General features: G+C 43.6%; 1 protein-coding gene across 3 annotated transcripts in view; it reads right to left on the bottom strand.

The window, feature by feature from the left end:
* ARHGEF26 (Rho guanine nucleotide exchange factor 26) overlaps nucleotides 1–27,620 on the bottom strand; it is a 154,289-nt gene that overhangs the window by 50,496 nt on the left and 76,173 nt on the right. For 2 of the 3 annotated variants that reach the window (XM_033959398.1, XM_033959397.1), the window contains exons 6-7: nucleotides 5,842–5,994; nucleotides 2,124–2,253 (exon numbers count right to left, since the gene is read on the bottom strand). In XM_033959398.1, coding sequence (XP_033815289.1) covers nucleotides 2,124–2,253; nucleotides 5,842–5,994 — 283 coding nt within the window. The remainder of the gene's footprint in view (nucleotides 1–2,123; nucleotides 2,254–5,841; nucleotides 5,995–27,620) is intronic. The other variant, XM_033959399.1, reaches the window with a different exon arrangement.

Raw genomic sequence — 27,620 nt, 5'->3', positions numbered from 1 at the left:
AAAATAGTGTACTTGGAGGGCCGCAGAAAAAATAGTTAATGACAATTTTGCATAAAGTAAAACTCTTTATAGTTTATAAATCTTTCCTTTAACTGTTAAAGGAAAAAGTTATAAACTATAAAGAGTTTTACCTCATGCAAAGTTGTCATTTCTTTAATAAGACATTAACTATTTTTTCTGCGGCCCTCCAAGCACTACAAATCCAAAATGTGGCCCCACTAAGGGTTCGAGTTTGAGACCACTGCCTTAGAGGGAACACTGATAGGGGCAGTTGGCCCTTTTGTCAGCTAGGAGGAGAGGTAAGCAGCAAGAATCTTAAAATCTACAAGTGCTGAATTGCATACAAATCTGACCTAAGAACAGCTATAAAAACGTAACTCTTTCTTAACCTGGGCACTGCCTGTACATCTATGAATTCAAAGGCAACATTGATACTTTGCCACTTTTTAAGTCATATTTTTATGAACACAACTTAAAATGCATTGGTGTGAGAAAGTACAGAGTTATTTCAATCTAACAGAGTCCTGGCTAGGAAAGGATATCCAGATGTGCACATTGACAACAGCAGGAGGAAAGGGAATCTATTGTAACCTTCAAAATGATTTCCTCCAACGTCACAGACCATGTCTTGCCTCCACAGTAGAGTTATGACTTTTTGTCGAAGTTCTGTCAGGGATAAAGTGCTATGAATGTGTTGAGCCAGGAGTACAGGACTGTCAGGTGTCCACCTCTGGAAGAAATGCTCCAGAATGTAACATAAAGTAGCTTGTAGACAGGCTGCACCATATTTTTGTACAAGACATCAATGAGAAGAGCTTTCCCCTGGCCTGGTTTTTCAACACAACTGTTATTGCTCCACCTTTCACACTTTTATGATCATTAAAAGTTCATCAAGTGTGGACATTCAACTACAAGTATAACTTGCATCCCAGAAAAGACCAAATCAATACACACACACACGCGCACACACACGCACGCACACGCACACACACACACCACACACACACTCTCTAGCTAAATATATAAACCAATTGAATCTTGCAACGGTGAAGTAGAAAACAACACAGAGCAGAGCAGTAATGCCAGGAAAGTTGCACTTTATTATACAATCAAAACCAGACATGGTCACGTTTCGCCTTCTGGCTGCATCGGGGTAGGGGATAAATACACACTAACCCTTACAAAGGCCCTCTTTTACTAAGGTGCCCTAACTGATTAGCGTGCGCTAAACGCGTGCATGTTAGTCTATGGATACGTTAGCGTTTAGCATGCGCTAATCAGTTAGTAAAAGAGAGAGTAAGTCTTTTATACACAGTAGCGTAGTAAGGTGGGGAATTCCGCCCTGGGTGCGGTCTTTGTAAGGGGTGTAGACACCTGTCCGCTTCCCTGCCCTCCCGCTCCTTCCCGATCCCCCTCTGCCACGCCCCTTCCCTTCCCCCGTACCTCTTTAACTTTCCCTGCGCAAGAAGCATTACAAACTTGCTGCCTGCGTCGGTGTCGCCTCTCTCTGCTGTCACTTCCAGACCCTGCGCCTCGGAAATGACATCAGAGGGTTAGCACACATGATGCGGGCAGCACGTTTGCGATGTTGCTCACACCTAGAAAATTAAAAAAGGTACAGGGAAGGGAAGGGGTCGTGCGCAGAAGGGGAGTCAGGAAGGAGTAGGGTGGGTGGGTGGATAAGAGGGCTGGGGAGGTACGCCACCGCCATGGCCACCACTCACTCTCGCTACGCCACCGTTTAAGAAAGCATTCATATTTTCAGGTAGCACCTGTCCTCTCTCAGTGTAAACGTTTAATAAAGCGCAACTCTCCTGGTACTACTGGTTTGCGCTGTGTTTTCTACTCGTACGAGTGTTTCCAGGTCATCGTCTTTCTGTGTGTATCCGGTAGTTCAACTTAAATACAGTAAAACAGTTGCAAGATTAGCATTAGCCTGTTAATACAAATGATAAATCAGCAAACAGACAAAAGGTGAAACAAATTATTATAACTATTAAATCTTCCTAGCAGAAGTGCACTTAGGAAAGAACAAAGGAATCACGCATTCTCCTATTGTCCACTAGGCTGTAAAACAGCAACTGCAAAGCAAACACTCAGCACTGGAAAAGTAACGTGCTTACATCCATTAGCAAGGGGAGGCGTGTTACCCTCTGCATCGGTAGAATGAGGAAAGAAATCATGGGCAAATTTCTGCAATCTTCGTTGGACTCTATGCTAGATAACACTTCTTTGAATGATGCATTGGTTGATCTGGGGGGGAAAAAATACCGAATGAAGATTAGGTTTTATTCAATTTTGCTGCCTGGTCTCAAATTTCCAACAGTGCCCTAGGCAAGCTTTAAGCCTAGCGTCCTGTTCTTCTAGGTTTCAGGTACCTTGGATTTCCAGCCACCCCCCCCCCCTCCAAAAATTTGCTAAACTTAATAATCATTTAGGGGCATTTTCAAAGAGCGATGTTCAAAAAGCGACATACATTGGCATTTGGACGCCCAAGTGCCGATTTTTGAAACTGTCTATCTGGACGTCTTGTAATCTGGACAATCGGAGTCTTAGGCCACTCCCAGTGCTTCCCAGAATGTACTGGAAAGGAGGCCTAAGATTCCGGTTGGCCCAAGTGGCTAAAGCCCCTCCTATGGGAGGGGCCTTAGGCACCTGGGTCAATCAGGGCCTTAGGCCCCTCCCTGGTGTATCCTAGAAAGGCTCGCCATTCGGAAGAGGCGGGCCTGCTGGCCAGAGGGAGTGGGCATATAATTAATTTCATGGCAGTGTTTTGGATGATTTGGAGGTGTTTCTGATCTATAAGGTTTCTGTCAGGTGTGCTGTCCCATTTAGAAACCTAACCAGTGTTCCCGCTAAGCTGCGCTGGCGCACAAAATAGTACATCGCAGCGCACAAGTTTCACGTCACAGCGCACACTCGAGCGGAGGTGAGAGGAAGCGGCGGCGGTCTGCCCTGATCGCCTAAGATGCAGCAGCGGCGGCTCCTTTCATGATCCCCGGGATCATGAAAGGAGCCGCCGCTGCTGCATCTTAGGCGATCAGGGCAGACCGCCGCCGCTTCCTCTCACCTCCGCTCGAGTGTGCGCTGTGACGTGAAACTTGTGCGCTGCGATGTACTATTTTGTGCGCCAGCGCAGCTTAGCGGGAACACTGAACCTAACCACATTTTTTTCTATAGGATTCATTATTCACTCATAAGAACATAAGAATTGCTGCTGCTGGGTCAGACCAGTGGTCCATCATGCCTAGCAGTCCGCTCACGCGGCGGCCCTCTGGTCTAAGACCAGCGCCATAGATGAGGGAGTGGGCTGGAACTTAACATTTATTTTCCTATAGACATATTGCTTCGTTATTCGTAGTTCGTGAAGATTTTTAGGAACCATACTGCCACGAATAGCGAGAATGCACTGTACTACAAAAGTGTTTGTATTCTATATGTTTACAAGCACCAGTGGCGACCAGAATTGCCTTTACGGTTGGATTTGGATTTTGAAATGGGCTTAAAATAAGTCCTTACATAGATTCATTGTTATAAAAACAGTCCCAAAGTGCACAAACGCATGGTGGTACACTTCCGTAAATTTGTTATAAGCTGCACTGCATTTACTGCACTACACAGGCTGGTTTATTTCATAGTCTCCTTTTAATGAAAAACAAGATTAATATGTAACTGAGAACTGAAACAATCACTGCCAGGCTCCTTCCTGTAGAGGCCATGGATGAAAGAGTAATCAGGATCCTCCGGATTACTTTTGCTGTCCGTGAAACAGTTCAGCCATTTTTATATGCAATTTCACATTGTCTTATTAATAAGGCTGCATTAAAAATATTTTAATACAATACTAATAGTAAAAAGACTCAGTGCTGTAATCTTTTGGGCCCACCTGAAATGTGTGTTTTTGGATTATCACCCAGTTATCCATCCCTTTCCTCCAATGCCGCCTTTGCTGGGAACTTCTGAAGTTCTCAGCTTTCTGTAGTGGATTTTGGCGAATACTGTCCCTAAGCAAAACCAGTGCCATTTCCCCCTGCCAAGACCTCCAAACCCTTCTCCTCCCATTCCTTCTCACACCTCAGATCTCACTGGCTCTGTTCCAGTGACATTTCAGCAGACTGCAGTGAAAATTCAGACTGTCAGTCTGCAACTACAAGTCCATCTAAGCCAGGCTTGTCCAGGGCCAGAACCCGGCCCTCCAAGAGCTCTTTTCTGGCCCACGGAAGCTTGACAATTCTGGTACTTACAGTATGATTCCTGCTTCCCTGCTGCAACTCAGCTCTCTGCAAACTTAAGCTGTTCAATGCTGGAAATTCGGGTGAGTCTTGCAGTTTCTTGAGATTTGAAACCACGGGACCAACCCGAACCTGCGGCAATGTGCGGCTCATGCTTGCAGAGAGACAAGTTGCAGTGGGGAAGCAAGGATCTCACCGATTCTTCTGCAAATGAAAAAAAGGTGAGGGGAAAGAGACTGGGTGAAGGCTGAGATTGGGTGAAGGCTGGGAGGGATTACTTGAGAGAAAGGGAGAGTGGAGGATGGCTGAGGGGAAGATGACACGGTGTCGCATTTTGTCACTAACGTATCAAAATAGGACAGTGAGAGTTTTGCCCCCCCCCCCCCCCCAAATGTTACAAAATACAAATGTGGTTCCTGACAGAAAAAGGTTGGTCATGTCAGATCTAATTCATCCTTACCGAGGGAGGGGGGAGGCATGGGAGGCAGCAGTAGAGAAATATTTGGAGGTCTGCGGTAGTAAACAAAAAGGGGAAAGTACACTGTGCAAACCACCCCAAACTACTCTATCAATAACCAATGACTTTACCAGGACTGCCAATTATCCCAGTCCTATGGCTCAAGATTATGGAATGCATGATAATTTGGGTCTTAAATGAAAAATATCTAGGACACTGAAGTTACCGTATTTCCCCACATATAGGCCACATAAAATGCCTAACTGGCAGATAAGCCACCCCATTGTATTAGCCACGGCTTATCTACCAGTAACTGGGGCGGTCTATACAGAACACAGCACGGGGCCGGCCTGCAGATGCAAAGATCGCTCCTGCTCTGCAACGCTGGCAGTGCGATTCATGAAGGCTGCCGCCAGCGAGAGAGGTGGGGCCAGCCTATAGGCAAAGATCGCTCCTGCTCTGCAACGCTGGCGACACGATTCGAGGAGGCCACCGCCAGCGAGGGAGGTAAAGGAGGGTGGGGGATGATTTTAAAAATCCTGTATAGGCTGCCCCAGATATGCAAGCTGCACCCACTGGGCCGGCTTGCAAAACCCATATATAGGTCGCAGCCTATATATGGGGAAATACGCTGAGAGATTGGAGAAACTGGGTCTCTTTTCCCTGGAGAAGAGGAGACTTAGAGGGGATATGATAGAGACTTACAAGATCATGAAGGGCATAGAGAGAGTAGAGAGGGACAGATTCTTCAAACTTTCGAATAATAAAAGAACAAGAGGGCATTCAGAAAAGTTGAAAGGGGACAGATTCAGAACGAATGCTAGGAAGTTCTTCTTTACCCAACGTGTGGTGGACACCTGGAATGTACTTCCAGAGAATGTAATAGGGCAGAGTATGGTACTGGGGTTCAAGAAAGGATTGGACAATTTCCTGCTGGAAAAGGGGATAGAGGGGTATAGATAGAGGATTACTGCACAGGTCCTGGACCTGTTGGGCCGCCGCGTGAGCAGATTGCTGGGCACGATGGACCTCAGGTCTGACTCAGCAGAGGCATTGCTTATGTTATGTTACAAATACAAACTGGTTCACAAGAAATTAAACAAGCAACTTCATGAAATGAAATATAACATATGAAGCAATGACACATCTTACATTAGTTTCTGAAGTGTTCTCTGCTGGTAAACTTCATTAGTGCAATATTTCACGTAGGGGTCAAAGGTTGACTTTGCATGTTTCTCTACAATATCACTTATATCATCTATGAGAATGGCTTTCTGGTGCCTTGCTTCTAGTTCCTTAAAGAACCTGGAAAAGAACATAAGAAATGATTTTTTGGAACCACACAAGAACGAAGGAAAGAATTTCTTGCAATGCGACAACAGACTATAAATATTGGAGCAACATTTTTATTGGTGTATCCCTGCAAATGCCTGGTTAGGTACTTAGGTGTTAAATATGTTTTTTTCTCTCCTAACCATCTGAAGGAATTTCTAGATGTTAAGCAGATCATTAAGGATTAAAGATCAAGGGATAATAATAGTATTGGGCGCTAGATACATTATGCCTTTCTTCTTTGCTTTATTCCTCTAATTTCTCTCTAATTTTAGTTTTGGTCATCCCCTGTTTATTGTGGTCTAAGAAGGGGTTTATCAGTATGATGTTTGTTGTAAAAGTATTATTGTGTTAAAAATTTTTCTTCCCTGTATTCAATGTAACAAGAATTAATTCTTGTAAAATAAGATTGTAAAAAAAAAAAAAAAAAAAAAAAAAAAGAAATGATTTTTTGGGATTGAGGGTTCTCCTTGGAAGTATGGGAAAAGTTCTCATGTAGTCTTCCAGATGACCCATTCACAACTGTGACAAGCAAATTGGCTTCATCACCTCTCAAGTCACACTAAAGATACTTCTGCTGCAGCTCAAACCCGGTGAGGTTATGGACTAGATTCAGTAAACGGTGATGAAAAAAGGCAGCAAATAAAAAGAAATCCACACACATAAGCCATTAAGATGGATTTGGGGAAATCTGCTGCTTATGTTATGTGCTATCTTATATCTCACTGAATTCTCATTAATTAGAGATCTATACAATTCTGTATACTGTTAAACATGTTGCCAACACTCATTTTGGCGCCTCAAATGTTAGGCCTGTTTCTGGGTATATTTGACCTGCTGATTCCAAAAATGGCACCCGTTTTCTCCTATCAACAATAGTTTTTGAGATACAGAACATGTGCCATATATCACTCTTCACGCTCATTAAAAAATCTAGATATTTTAATGTAGGGTTTAAATTAATATCTTTTAAGCATAAAGGAAACATATTAAAAATTGAAAGAAGAGCGTATAACATGAAAATCTACTTATTTCATACCAAAAGCATAAGTTTATGATATAAACTTTCCAGTCATTTAACATAAGAACATAAGAGCATAAGCAGTGCCTCCGCCGGGTCAGACCATAGGTCCATCCCGCCCGGCAGTCCGCTCCCGCGGCGGCCCAAACAGGTCACGACCTGTCTGAGTCACCAGAAGGGGCCCCCTTGCCACCTTGGTTTCCCATTGAAGTCCTATCTTCCCATCGAAGTCCTAACCCTCCGGTCTTGCACATGCACGACCTGGTTGGGTTTCCATACTTATTACCTGGTTAGCTTTCTATACCTGTGTTACATCCCAGCACCTCTCTCGGTATCCCACGATCCCTTTATCCCTCAGGAATCCGTCCAATCCCTGTTTGAATCCCTGTACCGTACTCTGCCTGATCACTTCCTCCGGTAGCGCATTCCAGGTGTCCACGACCCTTTGGGTGAAAAAAATTTGTACTTGACATACAAGAAGCTCCTTTTGTAAGACTTCCGAGAGTGGGATCTGCCAGGACAATCCCGCTTAAGATTCCAATATTCTGCCATCACGTGTGCATTCCATCTTCCTTGGTATCTGGCTTCCATTGTTTTTATGTCTTGGTGAAATCTTTCACCTTTCTCTTCGCTTAAGTCACCAAGGTTCTCTGGAAAGCGATCTAAGTGATTGTGCAGATAATGGGCTTTAACATTCATGTTACAGCCAAGCCTGTTGAAATGAAAGAGCATAGCCTCTACTAATTGTGTGTAGTTGTCTTCCTTCTTGTTGCCAAGAAAGCTTTTCACAAGAACAAATGAAGACTAGGCACATGATTCGATTTCATTCATTGATGCTATGAAATGTGGGTCATTTATAAGTTGTCTGATCTGTGGACAATCGAAAATTCCTGCCTTCAGTTTTTCCATGGTAAGTCCAGGAAGGGCCTAGGGTATCTGGCCGATCAGAAACTTAGGCCACTCTTAGCGCATCCCAGGGCCTAAGATTCCGGTTGGCCCAGGCACCTAAGGCCCCTCCTACAGGAGGGGCCTTAAGCGCCTGAGCCAATCAAGGCTTTAGGCCCTTCCCTAATGCATCAAGATGCACCGGGAAGGGGCAGGCACGCCATTCTGGTGAAGGCAGGCCTGATGGCCAGATGCAGGAAGGACCCGTCCATCCATCTAAAAAAGGTTAGGGGGGGGGGGTCCAGGGTGTGGGGGGGGGTCTGAGTGGGGTGGCCTTTTGGGGTCCGGGTGGGCTATCTTTGGGGCAGTGAGGATGGGGGGTCTGACAGGAAACTAGGCATCCTTCCTGCTGGCAATCTTTCAGAGGGGTGTCCGGCAGGAGAGATTGGGTCTCTCTCCTGCTGGAGAAATATTGGGGGTTATGGCGGGTGCCGGGCAGGAGATTAGGCATCTCTCCTGCTGCGATCATTCGGGTGGGGTGTCGTGGCATGTGTCAGCAGGAGAGATTGGGCATCTCTCTTGCCATGATCATTCAGGGAGGGGTCACAACAGGTGGGGGGGAGGGACAGTTCCACAATTCTCTATGACAGACGCTGGTTAGGGAATCTTAGGCAAAGGACTGGTCCCTCCCACGCCTAAAAGGTCTTGTTTTGGGCGTTTGGAACTTGGGCGATTTTTTTTTTCCAAGAATAGGGGCTTAAAGCCAGCCTGAATGTACAAGTAGGCCATTTAAAAAAAAAACACAAAAAAAACCCAAAACATTATTGGACTTTTTTTTTTCAAGAATGGCATTTCTCTGCTGCCTACTTTGGGATTTAGACTTTTTTAAAAAAAAAATTATGCCCCTCCACGTGTCTAGCCCTCGATGAAGACTGCTCCAACTGTGTTGGTGGAGCTGAGAACTTTTCAACAGCCCGTCATATTAAACAATTAGTAAAAGTTTTGAAAGATACTTGCTTTTGACTTTTATCCTTTTTGATATATGATCTAATTCATTTTTTTTTTTTTGTCAACTAGGGCTTCCACCTCTGATTCAAAATGGCAATGACAATGATCTCTTGTAGCAAACATTAGATAAGCTAAACTTCATCAAGACGGTTATGTCTGCTTCTTGACAGTGATATAAAAGAACTATTGTTTACTTCTTCATTGCAGGCTGGCACAGTCAGACATAGAGCTTTCTGTCCATCCGTGCTATCAATTTACGACTGCATGAATCTTCAATAGCATGCCTGGAAGCAGATGTGGAAATAATCACTCAATGCAATTTTTTGCCTATGAAATCAGTTTCAGCTGAAAAAGCATGCTTTTTGTTTTATTTTATTTTAGTTTTTTTACAAAAAGTCTGTCTACAATTCAGGTTCTCTACTGTTGCGAAACAATCCAGGGTTGGCGAAAACCCAAGACTAGGAAGCACTGGCACCAGTTACGTCAAGGTCTTTTGAAATCCTATTGGAGAAGCACAGAATGCTCTTAGAGTGAAAATGCTGGCACCTTTGTGGTGTGCTACATACTTGGCTAGGCTCAGGTGCAACTATCTCCACTTGAACATAGACTACTTTGGTATGAAGCATGCAACAAGGCCAGCCCATGTCCTGTGTGTCTGTAATAACCTAGATTGTAAACTCTTTCAAGCAGGGATCATCTCTTGTGTGTTTAATGAGCAGTGCTGCATGCATCTGGGAGCGCTACAGAAATCATAAATAGTAGTAGTAGGTGTGTCTAGCATTCATTGTATAAACTCGGTTTGTATTTATTTAACTGGGAGCACCTACCAGTCATTTATTAAGAGTGCCTGCTTTCAGTTGGCAAAGTTTCATGTTTGCCTAGGTTAATTCCTCCCCAGAGCGATGTTACAGTAATGCAATTTATAAGAAATCCCCAAAGCTAATAAAGGTAATGATCATTAAGACTTTTACACCCATTTTGAATACTCAGACAATAAAGCGTTAATTTGGAAGGGTTCATGAATAACCAGCTGCCTGCCAGTGTGTGCAATATTCTATTGAGCAGACCTAAGACAACAAATAGACATGGAAGCATGTGATATGTGGGGACAGTGGAGACAGAGCCAGGCGAGAGACCAACTCTGTTCGCTTTTCCCTCATGGAAATCGTGTCATCTTAAAAGATTCTTCGAACGAACCTTCTCTTTTCAAGCAGTCAAACTGAACTCATGGCTCGCCCAAATTATACTTGACGTCTCTTCATATCTCTACTTTAGAAAACAGATCAAAACTCTACTTTTCAACAGACCAAATTCTTAACGCTCCCCACTTCCTCCTTAACGTTTCTTATCCCCACTTTAGAAAACAGATCAAAACTCTTCTTTGCAACAGACCAAATCCTTAATGCTCCCCATCTCCTCCTCAACGCTTCCCATCTCTTCCTTAAATTTTTCCACCTCTTCCCCCCCACCCTTCTAAGATTGTTGCTCCCTCCACTCAACTAATATGCTTTGTTCCCTTCTCTTAAATTCAATGTATTCTCTTACCGTATACACTGTATATGCTCTGTATATAGTCCTTCCCTCACCTAAATTGTAAATGTAAACTAGTTTGACTCTATGATTGCTTTGTTATGTTCTTCAATTTCAACCGCACTGTATGTAATTCATCTATCTGTTGTGAACCGCCTAGAACTCCCTGGGTATGGCGGTATACAAAAATAAAATTATTATTATTAACTGGCCCATGACACTGCAGCAGGCATGAAACTGGCAATCTAGATGGGATTTATGGGCCCTATCTATCATCACATTCTATCTGGAGGCCGTGCGAGTTTTTATCAGGCGAGGGGCGAAGGGGAGAGCTTTATTTCATCCCTGGTCTTGCACTCACATGCACTCAAGATCTTAGGCCCTCACTGTCCTCAAGACAGCATCCTCTGATTATTCTCTGTGCCTAGATCCCAGGAAGGTCATTGCCCTGCATTACACTATGCACTATGCACTCTGTCTCTCACTGCTTATAGGAAAGAATCCTCTGGCTCAAACAACCCCCCTCTCTTTTTCTGAGGACATAAATCTCTAGCTCTGTGTTCACTCTATTTTCCACCCCTGGTTTACACTTACACTCTGCTCTTGGGAGAGGGAGAATAGGGCAGGGGCTGGATCTTCTTGCTTACTATGATTCAGTAACCTAAGTGCTCATTTTTATTTTTATTAAAGCTGTTGCAATGACTATTGCACAGAGAAAGTCTTACTGGGGGGGAGGGGACTCTGCAAAATTACAGTTTTTACTGTTTCAAAAGACTTCAATTTTCACTTTTTCAAGACTCCTCAACCATGTGTGTAGAGCCATAGGAAGTGTCCCAAGTAAGCACACAGACACACACAATATGAGTATGATACAGGTGATATGAAGTTGAAAGGGATAGACTCAAAAGTAATCTAAGGAAACTTCTTTACGGAAGGTTGGTAGCTGCGTGGAACAAACTTCCAGTGGAGATGGTAGAGATGAGAACTGTTTCTGAATTCAAGAAAGCATGGGAAAGGCATGTGGGATCTCCTAGGAGCTGGAAGAAATAGCAGATGATATGGATGAGCAGACTGGATGGGACCCTATGATCTTTATCTGCCGTCTTTTTCTATATATACTATACATTCCTATAATTTAGGCATGAGCACCTATGCCACCCATAGAGCTGTTCTCCCTGGAAAAGCGGAGACTTAGAGGAGACATGATAGAAACCTTCAAGATCCTGAAGGGTATAGAAAAGGTAGACAGGGACAGATTTTTCAGATTATGGGGAACCACAAGTACAAGGGGGCACTCGGAGAAATTAAAAGGGGACAGGTTTAGAACCAACGCTAGGAAGTTCTTTTTCACCCAGAGGGTGGTGGATACATGGAACGCGCTTCCGGAGGCTGTGATAGGCCGGAGCACGTTACAGGGCTTCAAAGAAGGTTTGGATAGGTTCCTAGAGGATAAAGGAATTGAGGGATACAGATAGGAGTAGAGGTAGGTCATAGGGATAGTCAGGGACCACTGCTCAGGCAATAGGCCTGATGGGCCGCCACGGGAGCGGACCGCTGGGCGAGATGGACCTCTGGTCTGCCTCAGCGGAGGCAACTTCTTATGTTCTTAAGTGATAAAGCCTAAATGCCAAAGATTCATACATAGGGCCAGATTCTGTAAATGGTGCTCAAAGTTAGATGCTAGAAAAACTTGGTACTTAAACACTATACTATAAGGATGCGTTCCTTTTGTAGATTAGCACTTAAGCACAAATTTTCTACCCAACTTTCTGGCACCCAATTAGGTGCACTGATCTAGCATTCTATAATTACGTGCACAAATTTTTGGAACATACCCCCGAGTCTGTATGAGTCGTCCACATTTGGGCACAGATCCCGAATCTGCGAGCAAACTAATTAAGTCAACTAGGCGCTAACAAACAATTAGTGGAGTTAACAAGCACTTAATTGGTAGTAATTAGGGGTCACAAACTTGCACGATCGGGTACGACGAGTCTGTAGATGGTCTGTGCATGCCCGTCCAGCCGCAACTTTTTTTTTTTTTAACTTTTTCTTTTGCGCAGGCTGGCTCTCCTGCTCTCCCCTTCCAGCCAATCTTGCCGCCCAGACTCTCCTGCTCTCTGCCGCCTTCCCTGCAGTGCGAGCCCACGGGTAGCATTGCAGGGAAGGCAACAGAGATCAATCTGGGTGGCGAGAGGAATTTTGGTGTTTCTCTGTTGTGATCTCTATTTTCCAGGTTCCCTTTTCTTGGCTTAGCAGTTTGTTTCTGGACTAGAATCACAGCTGGGATCTGGTACCTTACCTTTCATTTGCTGTTACATCACATCCCAGCTTATTTTGGTCAAGTCATTGCAATAATGGTTCTTTGGCTGCTGGCCATGCACTGTGGCATCTTTTATTTGTGAGCCTCTAGTCCGTCCCCGGCCCCAGAGCTTCTGCAGCCCCTGAAACAGTGAGATCGGGGCAGCAGAGAGCAGGGCGGCGCTGGAGAGTGGGAAAAGAAGGTCTACGACTGGTCCCCAGCAGTCGCTTCTGGAGTTGATCGGCCAGCCTAGTCGGATCGTGAAATGTGTGTAGTGAATTACGTCCCTGCCTACTTTGCATGCGTTTCTCCTCATTTGCATGCTGGAGAGGTTAGTGAATGGAGCCGGAGGGAAATTTGATCGTAAAGGGGTCACAAACTTATCGGTACACGATCAGTTTGCTTTGTGAATCTAGCCTTTAGTCCTATTCTATAACATGTGTGCCTAAATCTCATAGCAACTTCAAAGGGGGTGTGGTCATGTGAAGGGCATAGGCAAGTCACAGATGTTCCCAGAAATTAGCCTCAATGTTATAGATTAGTATGTCAATGTTTGACGGATATTTCTAGTTTGATATATGCAAACTTGTGTGATATCAGAACAAGACTATTTTTAATTGCCATCCCATCTTTATGGAATGCGTTACCATTAATTTTGTGTTCTATCTCAAAAACATTGGAATTTAGAAAGCAATTAAAAACTTAGGTCCATGTTCTATAAATGGCGCCTAAGTTAAGAGGGAAATGCCATTTAAAAGCAGACTTAACAGAAATTACAAGGCAATTACTGGCACCTATGAAAACGGCACTGGAATCGCACCTCAGGAGGCGCCTACTGGCGCCTAATATCACTGTGGGCATGGCTGGAGGCGCAATTCACGTCAAAGATAGGCGCCGAAAATGTAGGCCTTGAAAACCCTGGCCTACATTTCTGGCACCTATCTTTGCTGGAGGTGCGATTCTCTAAACGGTGCCGTTTTACGACTGACACATGATCGGTGGCCACTTTTAAGGTGGCCGCCAACAGCGGCATCGTTTAGAGAACTCGGGCCTTATTGGTTCCAGTGGACTTTTAATAGTAAAATTTGTGGATAAGAGTGCTGATGGCATCGTTTTATTTCTGTTATGTATTTTTTGGTTCACTCGGTTGCATTAATCTATGTACTGCTGAAATTTATGGCATTTTGGAGCTCTTTTACACACTAAAGCAGGGGTGGGCAACGAGGGCCACAAGCCAGTCGGGTTTTCAGGATTTCCCCAATGAATGTGCATGAGATCCATTTGCATACAATGGAGGCAGTGCATGCAAATAGATCTCATGGATATTCACTGGGGAAATCCTGAAAACCTGACTGGATTGCAGCCCTCGTTGCTCACCCCTGCACTAAAGCATTCTTACCACAGCACAAAATGGTGTATTGAGGGGTGCTCATAGGCATCCTATGGTAATTTTGCCATGTGAGTGCACTACCCACATGCAAAAAAATAAAATGTATTTTTTGGCCCAGGAGGTGTGTCGGGGCAGAGAGTGGGCATGTCTATGGAAATCAGTTAGTGCATGGCCATTGTCACTTGCTAACCAATTAGCACAGGTTTAGCATGTGAATCTCTACCACTTACAAAATAGGTGGCAGTAAGGTGTCACATGCTATTAGTGCATGGCCATTAATGGAAAATATTGAAAATCGGCCATTTTACCTCTGTGGTAAAAATGGTCTTAGCGTACAGGAAAGACCTGTATAAGGAAGTGCTAAAGCCACAGCTTTGTAAAAAGGCCACTTTATGTCTTATTCAAATACTGTATTGTATTCAAATATGTACTTTGGAACCCACCTTGAGCACTGGAAGATGCGGGCTATAATAATAATAATTATAGAGATGCCCCAGCAAAATGTACACAAATTTGTATAAATTTCACAATACACACATGTAAATCCTAACCACTTTCAAAAATTTTTTCATGTCATTAATAGAACTTTTTGCAAAAAACATGCACTGATTGTGAACGAAACACACTCTTCGTGAAAAGTGTGTTCTCCATTGAAGTGTGCACCCTTTCCAAAACAGTGCCCACGCAACGTTATCCCGGTAATGAAAAAATGCCAAAACTATAACAAAATGAACACTCCTATACATGATGCGGGAAACAACATAACACAAAAAATGTTCTAGCTCTAATTAAAATGACATGAAAAGACAAGGTTTTACAGTTTCAGTGAAAAGAAAACCTTAGGTTCTCATGGTCCCACTAGGCTCAGCAGGCGACAAAGTTGTATTTTGCCTGTGACCTTCCTCTGTAGACGGTAGCCTTGAAAAATAGAACAAAATTCCTATGTTGCTCAACTGCCAAATATCGGTGGTAGAAATGATTTTCTTTTTGACTTCTTTTTGCAGTGCAACTTGAAAAGATTGGAATGCTGGAAACAGTTACAGACTGTAAATCTGAAGATAACGAAAAATGCTCGTACATTGCAGGGGGTTTGCTTTGTAAGTATTCAGCCTACTAAATGATACCACAGCGTTAATGAAAAAAATGATAGAGAAAAATAAATGCCTTCACTAGAACAGGATTAATTTATTTATTTATCTAGCTATCAAATTTATAGCCCACTAGATCCATAATTCTCTGCAGGTTACAACAAAATATACATAGTCTTGTCACATTCTTTGGATCAGGCCCTGAGGAAGGCTATGTACGATAGATTTTTAAGCCTTTTTGCAGATTTTTAAGCTGTAACAATTAAGGGAATGTTTTTATAGCTGTAGGGGCCTCAGAATCTGATGAACCACCAGAGAGGGCTGTTCTGGCTTCCCTGCTTCTGTGAGGAAATTGCTAGCAAGGAACTGCTTCAAACCAGTATATTTTGCATTACGGATGGTTTCCTCCAGTTAATTGAGCATGTATGGTCTTTAATACACAAGTCATTTTGCATGATGTTATACTGTTATATGGCATTAACCAAAAGCAGAAAGGAATGGCCTTCCCAAAATAAAAACAAGAGGCTCGATATTCAACACATTTTAACTGGCCAGAAATGGCTATTGGCCGGTTAAATTAGTTGCGCAGGGCTATCTGCTGATATTCAGTGCAGGTAATCAGTTAGTGCCACCGAAAATCACCACAGAGCAAATAAACTGACAGCCGGCTATTTTGTGGGCGGAGTTGTCACGCGGTTAAGTGCTAATATTCAGCAATTAACTGCCTAATTTAAGTGGCCATATTGAATTCTGGAGGCTGCACCTTCAAAAAGATATAAACAGGATGGAGTTAGTCCAGTGGAAGGCTACTGTTTAGATTGGGAAAGCGTGATCATGTGACAGAATGCTATATAATGTTGTACTGGTTGAAACTGGAATATTGGATTCGCTATAAACTGTTGTTGATGGTCTATCTTTGTATCCACAATCAGGCACCAAGGTATTTAGTAGATAGCACTCTGCCATATGCCCTGCAACGTCAGCTGCGTTCAGAACGGGTTGATCTAAATATCCCTATGTGTCCAGAGTCAGTATGTTTTCTTGTATAGGTCCCCAAGAGTGGAATAATCTCCCACTATATATACGTCGGCAGAGAAATGTATGAGATTGTTAAAAAGACATCTTTTCGGTAAGATGAAATACGGGAATTGAATTTCATGTAATATGTTTAGGCGTGGGCCGCCTTTGGTGATTTTTTTTATAATGTTTGATAATGTTGTTATATATGTTTTGTTTCTATTTTTACTATGTATGCACTTGTTGTGACCCGCTTTGGGTAAAGCGGATTACAAAGAAACAAAACATTAAGGGCGGCTTTTACTAAGGTGCGCTAGCGGTTTTAGCGTGCGCTACAATTCCGCACGCGCTAAATGCTAATGCCTCCATAGAGTTTGCATTAATATTTTTCATTTAGCGCGAGGTTTGCACGCGCTAAAAACGCTAGCGCACCTTAGTAAAAGGAGCCCTAAATATACTCAAATGGTTGGTGGTCTTCAGCAAAAGGCAGACAGCGACAGACTTAAAGATCTCAATATGTAAACTTTGGAGGAAAGGCAGGAGAGGGAGATATGATAGAGACATTTAAATACCTACGTAGTATAAATACACATAAGGCAAGTCTAGGAAACTCTAGAGCAGGGATGTCCAACCTGCGGCCCTGTGAAGTATTTTGTGCGGCCCCGGTCGAGGGCGATGCAGTGTTTTCCTTTGCTGCCCCTGGGTGTTTACCATCTTGCCAGCTCCCTCCTCTGTCTTGCTGCAGCGTTTGCACGTTTATGCGGCCCCAGAATTTTTTTTTTCGGCCAATGTGGCCCAGGGAAGCCAAAAGGATGAACACCCCTGCTCTAGAGTGAGACGGCATGAAGTGAAGTTAAGAAGAATAATCTAAGGAAATACTTTTTTTTACCAAAAGGGTGGTAGACGCGTGGAATAGTCTTCCGGTAGAGACAAAGACTGTGAATTCAAGAAAGCGTGGGACAGGCACGTGGGATCTCTTAGGGAGAGCAGGAGATAGTGGATGCTGTGGATGGGTTGAATTCACCTCTGCCTCATCGTTCTTATAATAAAGTTATCGTTTATATGAGATATATGAGAAATAATTCTCCTCCTGCCAACAGATGGTTCCAGAATAAGAAGAGAAAGAAAGTTTTCTAGAAAACAAGTGTTATGCTGGCTTGGTACTGCATTTGAAAGAGAAAAGTTTGTTTGGGGTCACAATATCCATTACATTGTTCCCTGAAAGCATTTAAAATCAATAAAGCTATATTCTTATTCATAGGAAGTGAGTAGTGAATTATGTGGTCTGACCTTAAGAGTCAAGGAACTGATTAACTGTGGGAAGTTTATCAAAGCTTAAAGCCTGTAAACTTTCCAGGGAGAAGTGCTATAATTTTTCATGCTTTTCAGTCTATTTACATTCTTCAGCATTTGACAATTTTATATAACATTTTAGATTTATATGAGTCTAAAATATTTTAGTGAAATAAATCTGAATAAAAGAAACATGTGTCAGACAGGTGACTTTTAGACATATGTGCAAAAGGCCTATAATTTCTGTGGAAACCAGCAGAGTTCAAAAAAGGTCTCATCTATTTTCCAAAATGTCACTTTTCTAATTATGTAACAGGAGACAAAAATGCAAATTGCTTTTTTATTCCTTAGCTTTTAATCTTTGTTTTAATAGTTTGTATTTTGTTTTGCTTGTTTTTAAATATTAACGGATAGGTTATTCCTTCCTTTAATGATAATGCATTTTTCAAATGTGTCATTTTTTATTGCAAGGAGTGAATATGAAAGCAGATAAAAGTCTGAAATGACCCATTCATCTGCCCACTTGAGATTCATCCATTATGGGTAGATGCATATAGGCAGTCCCCGAGTTACAGGCACCTGACTTAAACACAACTCATACTCAAGAACACGGTTACGGCTTCATTTGATTTCTTTAAGCAATATTTCCGGTGGCAATGACTCCTACACTTCTGTAGCAGATTCAGGAAGATACATGCCCACATTAAGAACAGTGTGTGGGTATGCATGCTGTAGCTTAGAGAGAACACTGGTAGGGACAGTAGGCCCTTTTGTCAGCTGGGAGCAGAGGCAGTGACGTACCGGGGGGGGGAGGAGGCAGGGGGGGCGGTCCGCCCCGGGTGCACGGCTCAAAGGGGTGCACAGCTGGCCACTCACCGGAGAATAGGCTGCCACCAGGGAAAGGCTGACATTGCCATCATCAGATAGAAGCCGGCGCCGAGTTCTTCCTCCCTGCTTCTCTTCCCCGCGAGCCGACCAACTCTAGCCATTCGACGTTAATTCTGACGTCGGAGAGGACGTTCTGGACCAGCCAATCACTGCCTGGCTGGCCCAGAACGTCCTCTCCGACGTTAGAATTGACGTCGGGCAGCGAGAGTTGGTCAGCCTGCGGGAAAAGAAGCAGGGAAAACTCGGCGCCGGCCTGTTTCCGATGGCCAGTGGCAGCCTTTCCCCGGTGGTGGTGGCAGCAGTATGTTTCCCAATGGAGGTGGCATGGGGGAGAGCAGGGAGAAAGAAAGAAAAGGGGGGGAGAAAGGGATCAAGAAAGAAAGAAAGGGGGGCAGGGTGAAAGAAAGAAAAAAATGGGGCATGGGGAGAGAGAGAGAAAGACAGACATAGAGAAAGAAAGGGGGCATGGAGAGAGAAAGAAAGAAGGGGGCAGGGTGAAAGAAAGAAAGAAATGGGGCACGGAGAGAGAGAGAGAAAGACAGACTTACAGAAAGAAAGGGGGCATGGAGAGAGAAAGAAAGAAGGGGACAAGATGAAACAAAGAAAAGTTGGGGGAGGGAATGAGATCTGTAGGAGAGGAATCATACAGGAGGTTGAAAGAAGGGAAGAAATATTGGATGCACAGTCAGAAGAATAAAGTGCAACCAGAGACTGATGAAATTACCAAACAAAGGTAGGAAAAATGATTTTATTTTCAAATTAGGGATCAAAATGTGTCCGTTTTGAGAATTTATATATGCTGTCTATATTTTGCACTATGGGCCCCTTTTACTAAACTGCAATAGCAGTTTTTAGCGCAGGAAGCCTATGAGCGTCGAGAGCAGCGTGGGGCATTCAGCGCAACTCCCTGTGCTAAAAAACGCTATCGTGGTTTAGTAAAAAGGGAGGGCGTATATTTGTCTATTTTTGTATCGCTGTTACTGAGGTGACATTGCATAAAGTCATCTGCCTTGACCTCTTTGAAAACCCGCGGAATATAAATGATAATTAACATTTTCTCTGCATACAGTGTGCTTTGTGTTTTTAAAATTTTATTGTTGGTAGATCATTTTGACTTGGCCACGAAGGTAAGGGGGAGGGATGGAGGGGAGTTGCTGAAAGACATCTAGTAATCCTTGCAGGCTTGATTGTGCAGGGAATTATTTTTGTAAAATCATGTTTTGTTATGTGACTGCCATTATTTAGACTTTAATTTCTATGAATTAATAGAATGAAAATGATATAAAATTACTTGCTTGTTTTTATGTGCGTGCGCTGAAGGAAAGTGGAGAGAGAGTGGGCTGAGGACGCTGAAGGGAAATGGGGAAGAGAGAGTGGGGAGAAGACGCTGATTTATAAATTGACAATTGTACAGAATATTGTTTCTTTTTATACTTTAATATAATAAGTTCAATATAAAACAATTCAAGGCTTGTGTGGATGGAATCAGGTGGTTTGTGGGGATGAGGACTGAGCTTACGGGGATTAATCCAATAAAATGGTATTTTCTTATTTCTCATTATTTGTTTTATTTTTATTTGTTAATTTGTAAAGTGGTGATTGTTATGTATCAGTTTTTTTAATTTACATCTACTGTCTTTATATTTTGCACAGTATTAGAGGACATGTATTACTGTTTTTGTGGTGTTGTGGTGTTGCATTGTATGCAGAGTTTGGTTTCTTGGCAGTTCAGTTTAACTTTTTTCTACATATTTCTATTTTTAGTTTGTGATTATTCCATATTGGGCGAGGGTGTATCTGTCTGTGTGCATGAAAGGGACATGGCTTTCTGATAGCATTGACTGTACAGGATCAATTGACTGTGCAGGATCTGGTTTGTTTAGTTTTACAATGTATGTGTTGGTGTTCTAGTGCTCACTGCAGTGTTTAAGATGCTGCCTTTTCCTAAGTACACTCTTGTGTGATATGTAGATTATTGCTAAAAATCATATTTTTCATATAGATGGGGGGGTGTCAAAAAATGATGGGCCCCGGGTGTCACATATGCTAGGTACACCACTGAGCAGAGGTAAGCAGTAAGAATCTTAAAATCTACAAGTTCTGAGTTACATACAAATCTGACGTAAGAACAGCTTTAAAAGCGTAACTCGTTCTTAACCCAGAGACTGCCTGTACTTCAATCTCCATTTGCAATCAATTCAACTTCTCCAATGACCTCTATTTGACCTCTCAACCTTGTTCCTGTCCTTGGCGTCCATCTGTGCTAAGTATGCCCAAAATCCACTACCTTGATGGTCTCCACAACCTCTACTATTGTACATGATAATATTACACCTTGCTATCATTAGTGCTCCTTGCAAGACCAATAGTTAACTAGCACACATGCCCCCTTCTCTATCTTCTACCCAGATTCTAATATTAATGAGATTCTTGTGAAAAATTAGTCTCTCAATGCTCAATAACGTTTGGGTTCAAATCATGGGTCCCCCATGCAGGTCAACCCAGCCCTCTTGGAAGACCAGTGCTGTTATGCCACTACTATTCAAAGCTGTAACTGCCGCTGTTGCTTTCAGGTTATCCCTGAATTTCTTGGAGGTCTATGAAATCAGAGCACTGCTGTTTAAGACTGTAACTGGTATTCCGCATAAGTTACCCACTAACTTCTTAAAAGCACAACACAATGTCCGCTGATGTGTGTGTATGTGTGTGTGTGGGTGGGGGGGGGGATGTTGCCTGAAGTTGGGTAGTGTCCGCTGATGTGGTGGGGTGTTGCCTAAAGTCGGGGGAGTCTGGTGATGTGTGTGTGCGTGTGGAAAAGGGGGGGTTGCCTGATGTCGGGGGTGTCTGGTGATGGGAGGAGAGCAGGAATGTTGGGGGTTGTGGGGGGATTGGGGAGGGGTGTAGGGCTCCAGCTGATCCTGGCAGGGGGAATTCTCTTCAACTGAGCCGACAGGAATCCCCGAAACTGGCTCAGCTGATGGAAATTTCTCTGCCCCGATCAGCTGATGGCAAGCCCTAAATGTGCTGGTTTTTTCCCCCATCTTTAGCTAGTGGGAGGGGGGCGTGACCACTGGGTGAGTAAGGGGGGGGTCATGGACCATTTTGATGACCTATGTTTATGTTTATTGGTATTTATAGACCACTATTCGATACATAATGGTTTTCATAGTACTGAACAAAAAAAAAAAAAGAACTGCATAATCAATAGGAAAGTAAAATACAAAGAAAATGATAAATTACAAAGTAAATTCTAATTAAAATAGAAAAAAAGATTATAAAATTAAAAATGCAATTATTAAAAGCAGCAACTGCAAATCTGCAAATCTCTCCCCCAACGTTCGTACCAATATGATACTAAATATCCCCTGATTGAAAAAGCAATTAAGAGTATGCCAACCCGAAAAGATAAGTTTTTAACAGACTTCTAAATTTAATATATGTGAGTTCACTACGTAACCTAATGGCAACAAATTCCATAGCTAAGGTACAGAAGCAAAAAAGGCATAATTACATATAGAGGTTAATCTCACTAAGTGGACTGAAGGATAATTGATGACCATTAGTGGAATGTAAATTTCTAGCTGGTCTATATGGGATCAAAAGATTGGCTAAATATTCTGGTTGCCCTGTCCGAAATGCTTTGAAAGTTAGAGTCATAGCTTTATGCATTAGTCTTGACTTTATCGGAAGCCAATGAAAATCTTTCAGAAGCGGAGTGACATGGTGATATCTACAGGCGTTTGTTAATACCCTAATGGCAGTATTTTGGATAGTCTGCAATTTTTTAAGAGCTATTTTCGGAAGACCAGTGTAAATAATATTGCAGTAATCCAGCTTTGAGATAACCAAAGTGTGTATCAAAGACTCACAACAAGTTTTGTCTATGTAAGGACGTATCAATCGAATTTGACGTAACGATGCAGAAAGCGTTCGACAAAGTTCCACACGAAAGACTTCTCAGGAAACTACAAAGTCATGGCATAGAGGGGGATATACAAAGATGGATAGGCAAATGGCTGGAAAACCGAAAGCAGAGAGTGGGCATAAATGGGAAGTTCTCCGACTGGGAGAAAGTGACTAGTGGTGTACCCCAGGGCTCGGTACTTGGGCCGATCCTTTTTAATATTTATATCAATGACCTGGAGGAAGGAACATCCAGTGAGATCATCAAGTTTGCAGACGATACAAAACTATGCCGGGCAATCAGATCGCAGGAGGATCGAGAGAAACTCCAGAGCGACTTGTGTCGGTTAGAAACATGGGCGGAGAAATGGCAGATGAAGTTCAATGTGGAGAAATGCAAGGTAATGCATTTAGGCAATAAAAATAAGGAATACGAGTATACAATGTCAGGTGCAACTCTGGGGAAGAGTGAACAAGAAAAGGACCTGGGTGTACTGATAGATAGGACCCTGAAGCCGTCGGCACAATGCGCGGCAGCGGCAAAGAAGGCAAATAGAATGTTGGGCATGATAAAGAAAGGAATCTCGAGTAGATCAGAGAAAGTTATAATGCCGCTTTATAGGGCAATGGTCAGACCACACTTGGAATACTGTGTCCAACATTGGTCCCCCTACCTAAAGAAGGATATAAAGCTGCTGGAGAGGGTGCAGAGACGAGCAACAAAACTGGTGAAGGGTATGGAGAAACTGGAATACGAGGACAGACTTATAACACTAGGATTGTTCTCCCTTGAGAAAAGGAGACTGCGTGGGGATATGATCGAGACCTTCAAAATACTGAAAGGAATCGACAAAATAGAGCAGAGAAGATTATTTACATTGTCCAATTTGACACGGACTAGAGGACATGTAATGAAGCTGAGGGGGGACAGGTTCAGGACTAATGTCAGGAAGTTCTGCTTTACTCAGAGAGTGGTTGACACCTGGAATGCTCTCCCAGAGGAGATTATGACAGAATCGACTATCCTAGGCTTCAAGAGCAAACTAGATGCATATCTCCTTAAGAGAGGCATATAAGGATTTGATGGACTATAAATTACGCCAGGTGTACACCTGGCAGGGCCTCCGCGTGTGCGGATCGCCGGACTTGATGGACCGAAGGTCTGATCCGGAGAAGGCAGTTCTTAAAGCAAGACCTAACCACCAAAGTTAATTGGAATTTGAACGATAGAGAAACATCTAATTGCACACCCAAATATTTCATTGGAACAGAGCAGGCTTCACGACATAGGCGGTTACCCAAAAATGACCAAAGGAAAGTAATTTCTGCTACTGGAATCATCAATTTCTTACAACTACTGGGTTAAGTTTTACAAAGATCCAATATGAGGCTCTCGCTTCATTTCACAGTTGTCTGCTTCCTCTTTTGCGTTGTGGTATATAGTAGCACATTTCCTGGGATGAAACAAAGTCAAGAAAAATGAATCCGGTCAGTGGCAGAAATGGGAATCCCTACTTAAATATAAAGAACAGGTTAATACGAATTGAAAGAAGGTAAGCAGGACTTTAATAAGCCATAACTTGGTCCTGATTTCGATGTATCAGAGGAGCTGCGCTTATTCATATCGCATGCAAATTCACAAGCAATAATCTATAAACACAACAATCAAAAAAACAGAAAGGAGGAGCCAAAGAGGAGATAAAACGAAGACAATTCCCAAAAAAGAAGTTCTCCGTTACAAAACAAACAACCCCAAAACAATATTCCAAACCTTGTGTGCCTTAAGTTGTGATTTTCCAATTGTAAACAGTACTAATGAACTTTACATTAACACTGAGAACCAGGAAATCCTGGCTCCCTGTTCCAAGAGACTAATAAGAATGTAAAATAATGTTATGTAAACACAACCTTTTGGATCTCTGGAGCTTTCGTCCTCATGCACACAAGCAGACAGCTAACAAGCGTTCGGCATCTGCTTGGTCCATCTCTAGGGAACGGAACTGTAACTAGAATCCTGCAGGACCCTGTGTTCTCTTGAAGGAGTCACGAGGCTACAGGAGCCGCCGGCATGCAAAAATGTATTGGAAAACATAAGAACCTTCAAGGGAAGAAATCTGTTCTGCTGAATAAATGCCTAGCAACTCGCCCACCAACCAGAAAGCAAGATATGAAAGTTTGCATGAAGAACTAGTTCTGAAACACTCGGTACACTCATTCATGCTCTAGCCCAGAATTTTTACTCTGAAATACTGCCAAAGGGATAGGAGGGACATGAAATTGAATGTTCTAATGGGACAAAAATTTATAGGCAAAATCTGTTACAAAACTGCAGAAATTTGGCATTTAAATAAAACAGCATAACTGTGATAGAAATTTTTTGTTACTTTATTCATTATTTTGTAAAATTTAAAAGTAATTTTTCAAAGGCTAGGTACAATGGATGAATTTGGCTACATGGAGTTTCAGGTTTCTAAAAATACTGTATATATGCACTTGTGGAACATGTAATCTCCTCATTGCCTAAAAAAAAAAAAAGCTTTAGGGATATGAAACTTCATTGGATGACAAAACCATGCACATAAAAGCATCCATGGACCTATTACTAAGATGCACCAATGTTTTGCACCAGACACACAAGAACTTCACAAATTAACACACGTAAGGTACAAAACTTCTGCATTAACTGTTGGGCTTATTCCTATAGCTTGACGTGATTAATTTTCCTGGATCTAAGAATTATAAAAAGTGTTGCTTTGAACTCATCTCTAAAAAAAATCTGACCCCCCCTCTCCTTCAGACTACTGAAAGCCTGACACAAAATAACTTACTGTATTTTTCGCTCCATAAGATGCACCTTTTTTCCCTAATAAAGTGGGTGGAAATAAGAGTGCGTCTTATGGAGCGAATACTGCACCCCCCCCCCCTTTTTGTAATCCCGGCGGTCCAGTGCTTCCACCGGCACATTCTTGCACCTTCCACACTCCCGCAGTGCTGAGCGTGTAGGAGGACCACCCCCCATTCTGGGTGAAAGTGCGGAGCGTCGCTCTCGTCCCTTCTACGATTGGTTGCTCGGAGGTTAGCGGAACTACAATTGAGCCAGATCGTGATCTTTTCATTCAGAACAACCCCTGTCTTGGCAGCCAGCTCTACCGGCCCGCCCGCCGGTGGAGCCGTTTCCACCTCAAGCTCCTCGGCCTCAGATGCCTGCCACGAGTCCCGGCTCTGTGCCCAGGCCTTTCTCTTCCCGGTGGCCCCTGCTGCCCAGTCATCTGCTACCGCCTCCGTGGCTCAGGGCTCGCGTGCGAGGAGGGCGGAAGTGGTGCGCGGCTGCCCCAGGATCTCGCCTAGCGCACTCTGCTCAGGGCATGGGGATGGCTGGACGACGAGGGTGGTGGGCATGCTGTGGAACAGTGCACGGGCTGCTGGATTGCGGCTCTCCTTGAGCCCGCTCCTTCCTTTCGTGCCGTCTGCACTCGACAACCGAGATGCAGCTCTGCTTCTGCCTGCCTCTCCCGCCAGTGACGGGGTGCCCTCCCTCTCCTGAGCTCCGGGAGCGCACTGGAGCTGAGCCTTCAGCTGAGAGTAGGCTAGGAGTGAGTCAGCGGCAGGCTGTATCGCCTTATTCTTGTTGAGTCCGATGCTTGTAGTTTGTGGCATGTTTTGGGTGTTTCTGCGGTAGCGCTTTGGCAGCTGCTTTCATGGAGTGTCTGTGGGGATTTATTTATGGTCATTTGCCCTAAATCAGTTGTTGCATGGTAATCACATGGCCCACAATATCTGACTGAATGTTCTCCCCCTATATTGTGCTCTAGAAGCTAGCTATACCATCGAGAAGAGTTAAGGCTGCAAAGTGTGAGGGTGGGGGTAGGGTTACCAGACATGTCCTCCTTTTGGAGGACATGTCCTCGCATCTGGACAGCTTTTCAAAACCCGGCACTTTGTCCAGGAAAAACGTCGGTGGTGGCAGGAAAATACTCTCCGCCACTGGCTGAATATCAGGGAGTAAGTTTTTGTACTATTGCGAGCATCTTTGCTGTTTCTTTCAACTATTTTACTTTGGTTTTATGAACTATTTGCTTCATTGTTTTCATATCCTTTTTACTGTACATATTTTGGCACATGGCAAGGATTAACTATTTGACTGTAAATAACTTTTATAGCTTTCAGGCTTGTAGACAATATATATGAAACTAGTTAAATACCGCTTATATTCTAATATACACCAATCCAAATATAAACCGAGGTGACCTTCCCCTCCCCCCCCAAAAAAAAAAAGGAGGAGAAAAGGTTGACTCAAATATAAACTGGTTTATATTCCAGTGCCTTGCCCTGCCACGCTATGCACCCAACCTCCCCCCCCCACCTCTCTTCCTGCCAGGTTCTGCATCTAGCTCCCCTCTCTCCCTGCACCCAGCCTCTCTCTTCCTCCCCTGTCCTGCCAGACTCTATACCCAGCCCCCTCTCTTCTTGTCATGTCCTGCCAGGCTCTGCACCCAGCTCCTCTCCCCCCTGTCTCCCTCTCCTGCCAGGCTCTACATACAGCCCTCCTCTCTCCCTGCCTTGCTCCCCTGCCTGGCTCTGCACCCAGCCCCTCTCCCTCCCTCCCCTGATGCCTTGCAGGCCTCCCATAAGCCCTGGTGGGCCAGTGTTGGGCCAGGACAGAAGGGATCCCTCCCACCTCCTATCCAGGCTGACTCTGGCACATCCCACCTCCCTCCTGCCACCCAGACTTTTAAAAATCTAACTTTAAAGCCCTGGTGTTTCAGTGGTGGATCGGGGCAAGAGAAATCTTCCTATGCTCCTGCCCTGTGCAGAGCCAATATCTGAAATGGCTGCCATAAATTCTCACAGCAACCTTGTGAGTTCCTGCAGTCTCACGAGAACTCACAGCAGCCATTTTAGATAACGGTTCTGCACAGGGCAGGAGTGTACGAAGATCACTCCTTCCCAGGTACATTGTTGGACCATCAGGACTTTAAAGGGAGGTTTTTTTTAAAAGTCTGGGAGGCAGGTGGGATGTGTCAGTCGAACACGATAGGAGGCATGAGGGATCTCTCCTATCTCAGCCCACTGCTGGACCCCTGGACTTACGGTAGGCCCAGGGGAGACCGGGCGCTACCCCAAATATAAACCAAGACCCCCATTTTGGGCCATTTTTTGGCCCAAAAATGTTGATTTAAATTCAAATATATTGGGACTTTTATTACATTTTGTAACAGCCTCCTCTATTTTCTTTTTGAAGTTTTATTATAACGCTTTCCTACATCTTTGGTA

Source organism: Geotrypetes seraphini, chromosome 9, assembly GCF_902459505.1.
Source record: "Geotrypetes seraphini chromosome 9, aGeoSer1.1, whole genome shotgun sequence".
In the NCBI taxonomy this organism is placed as follows: domain Eukaryota; kingdom Metazoa; phylum Chordata; class Amphibia; order Gymnophiona; family Dermophiidae; genus Geotrypetes; species Geotrypetes seraphini.
Note: the sequence above shows the minus strand (reverse complement) of the source record. Positions and strands in the feature narration are given on the sequence as shown.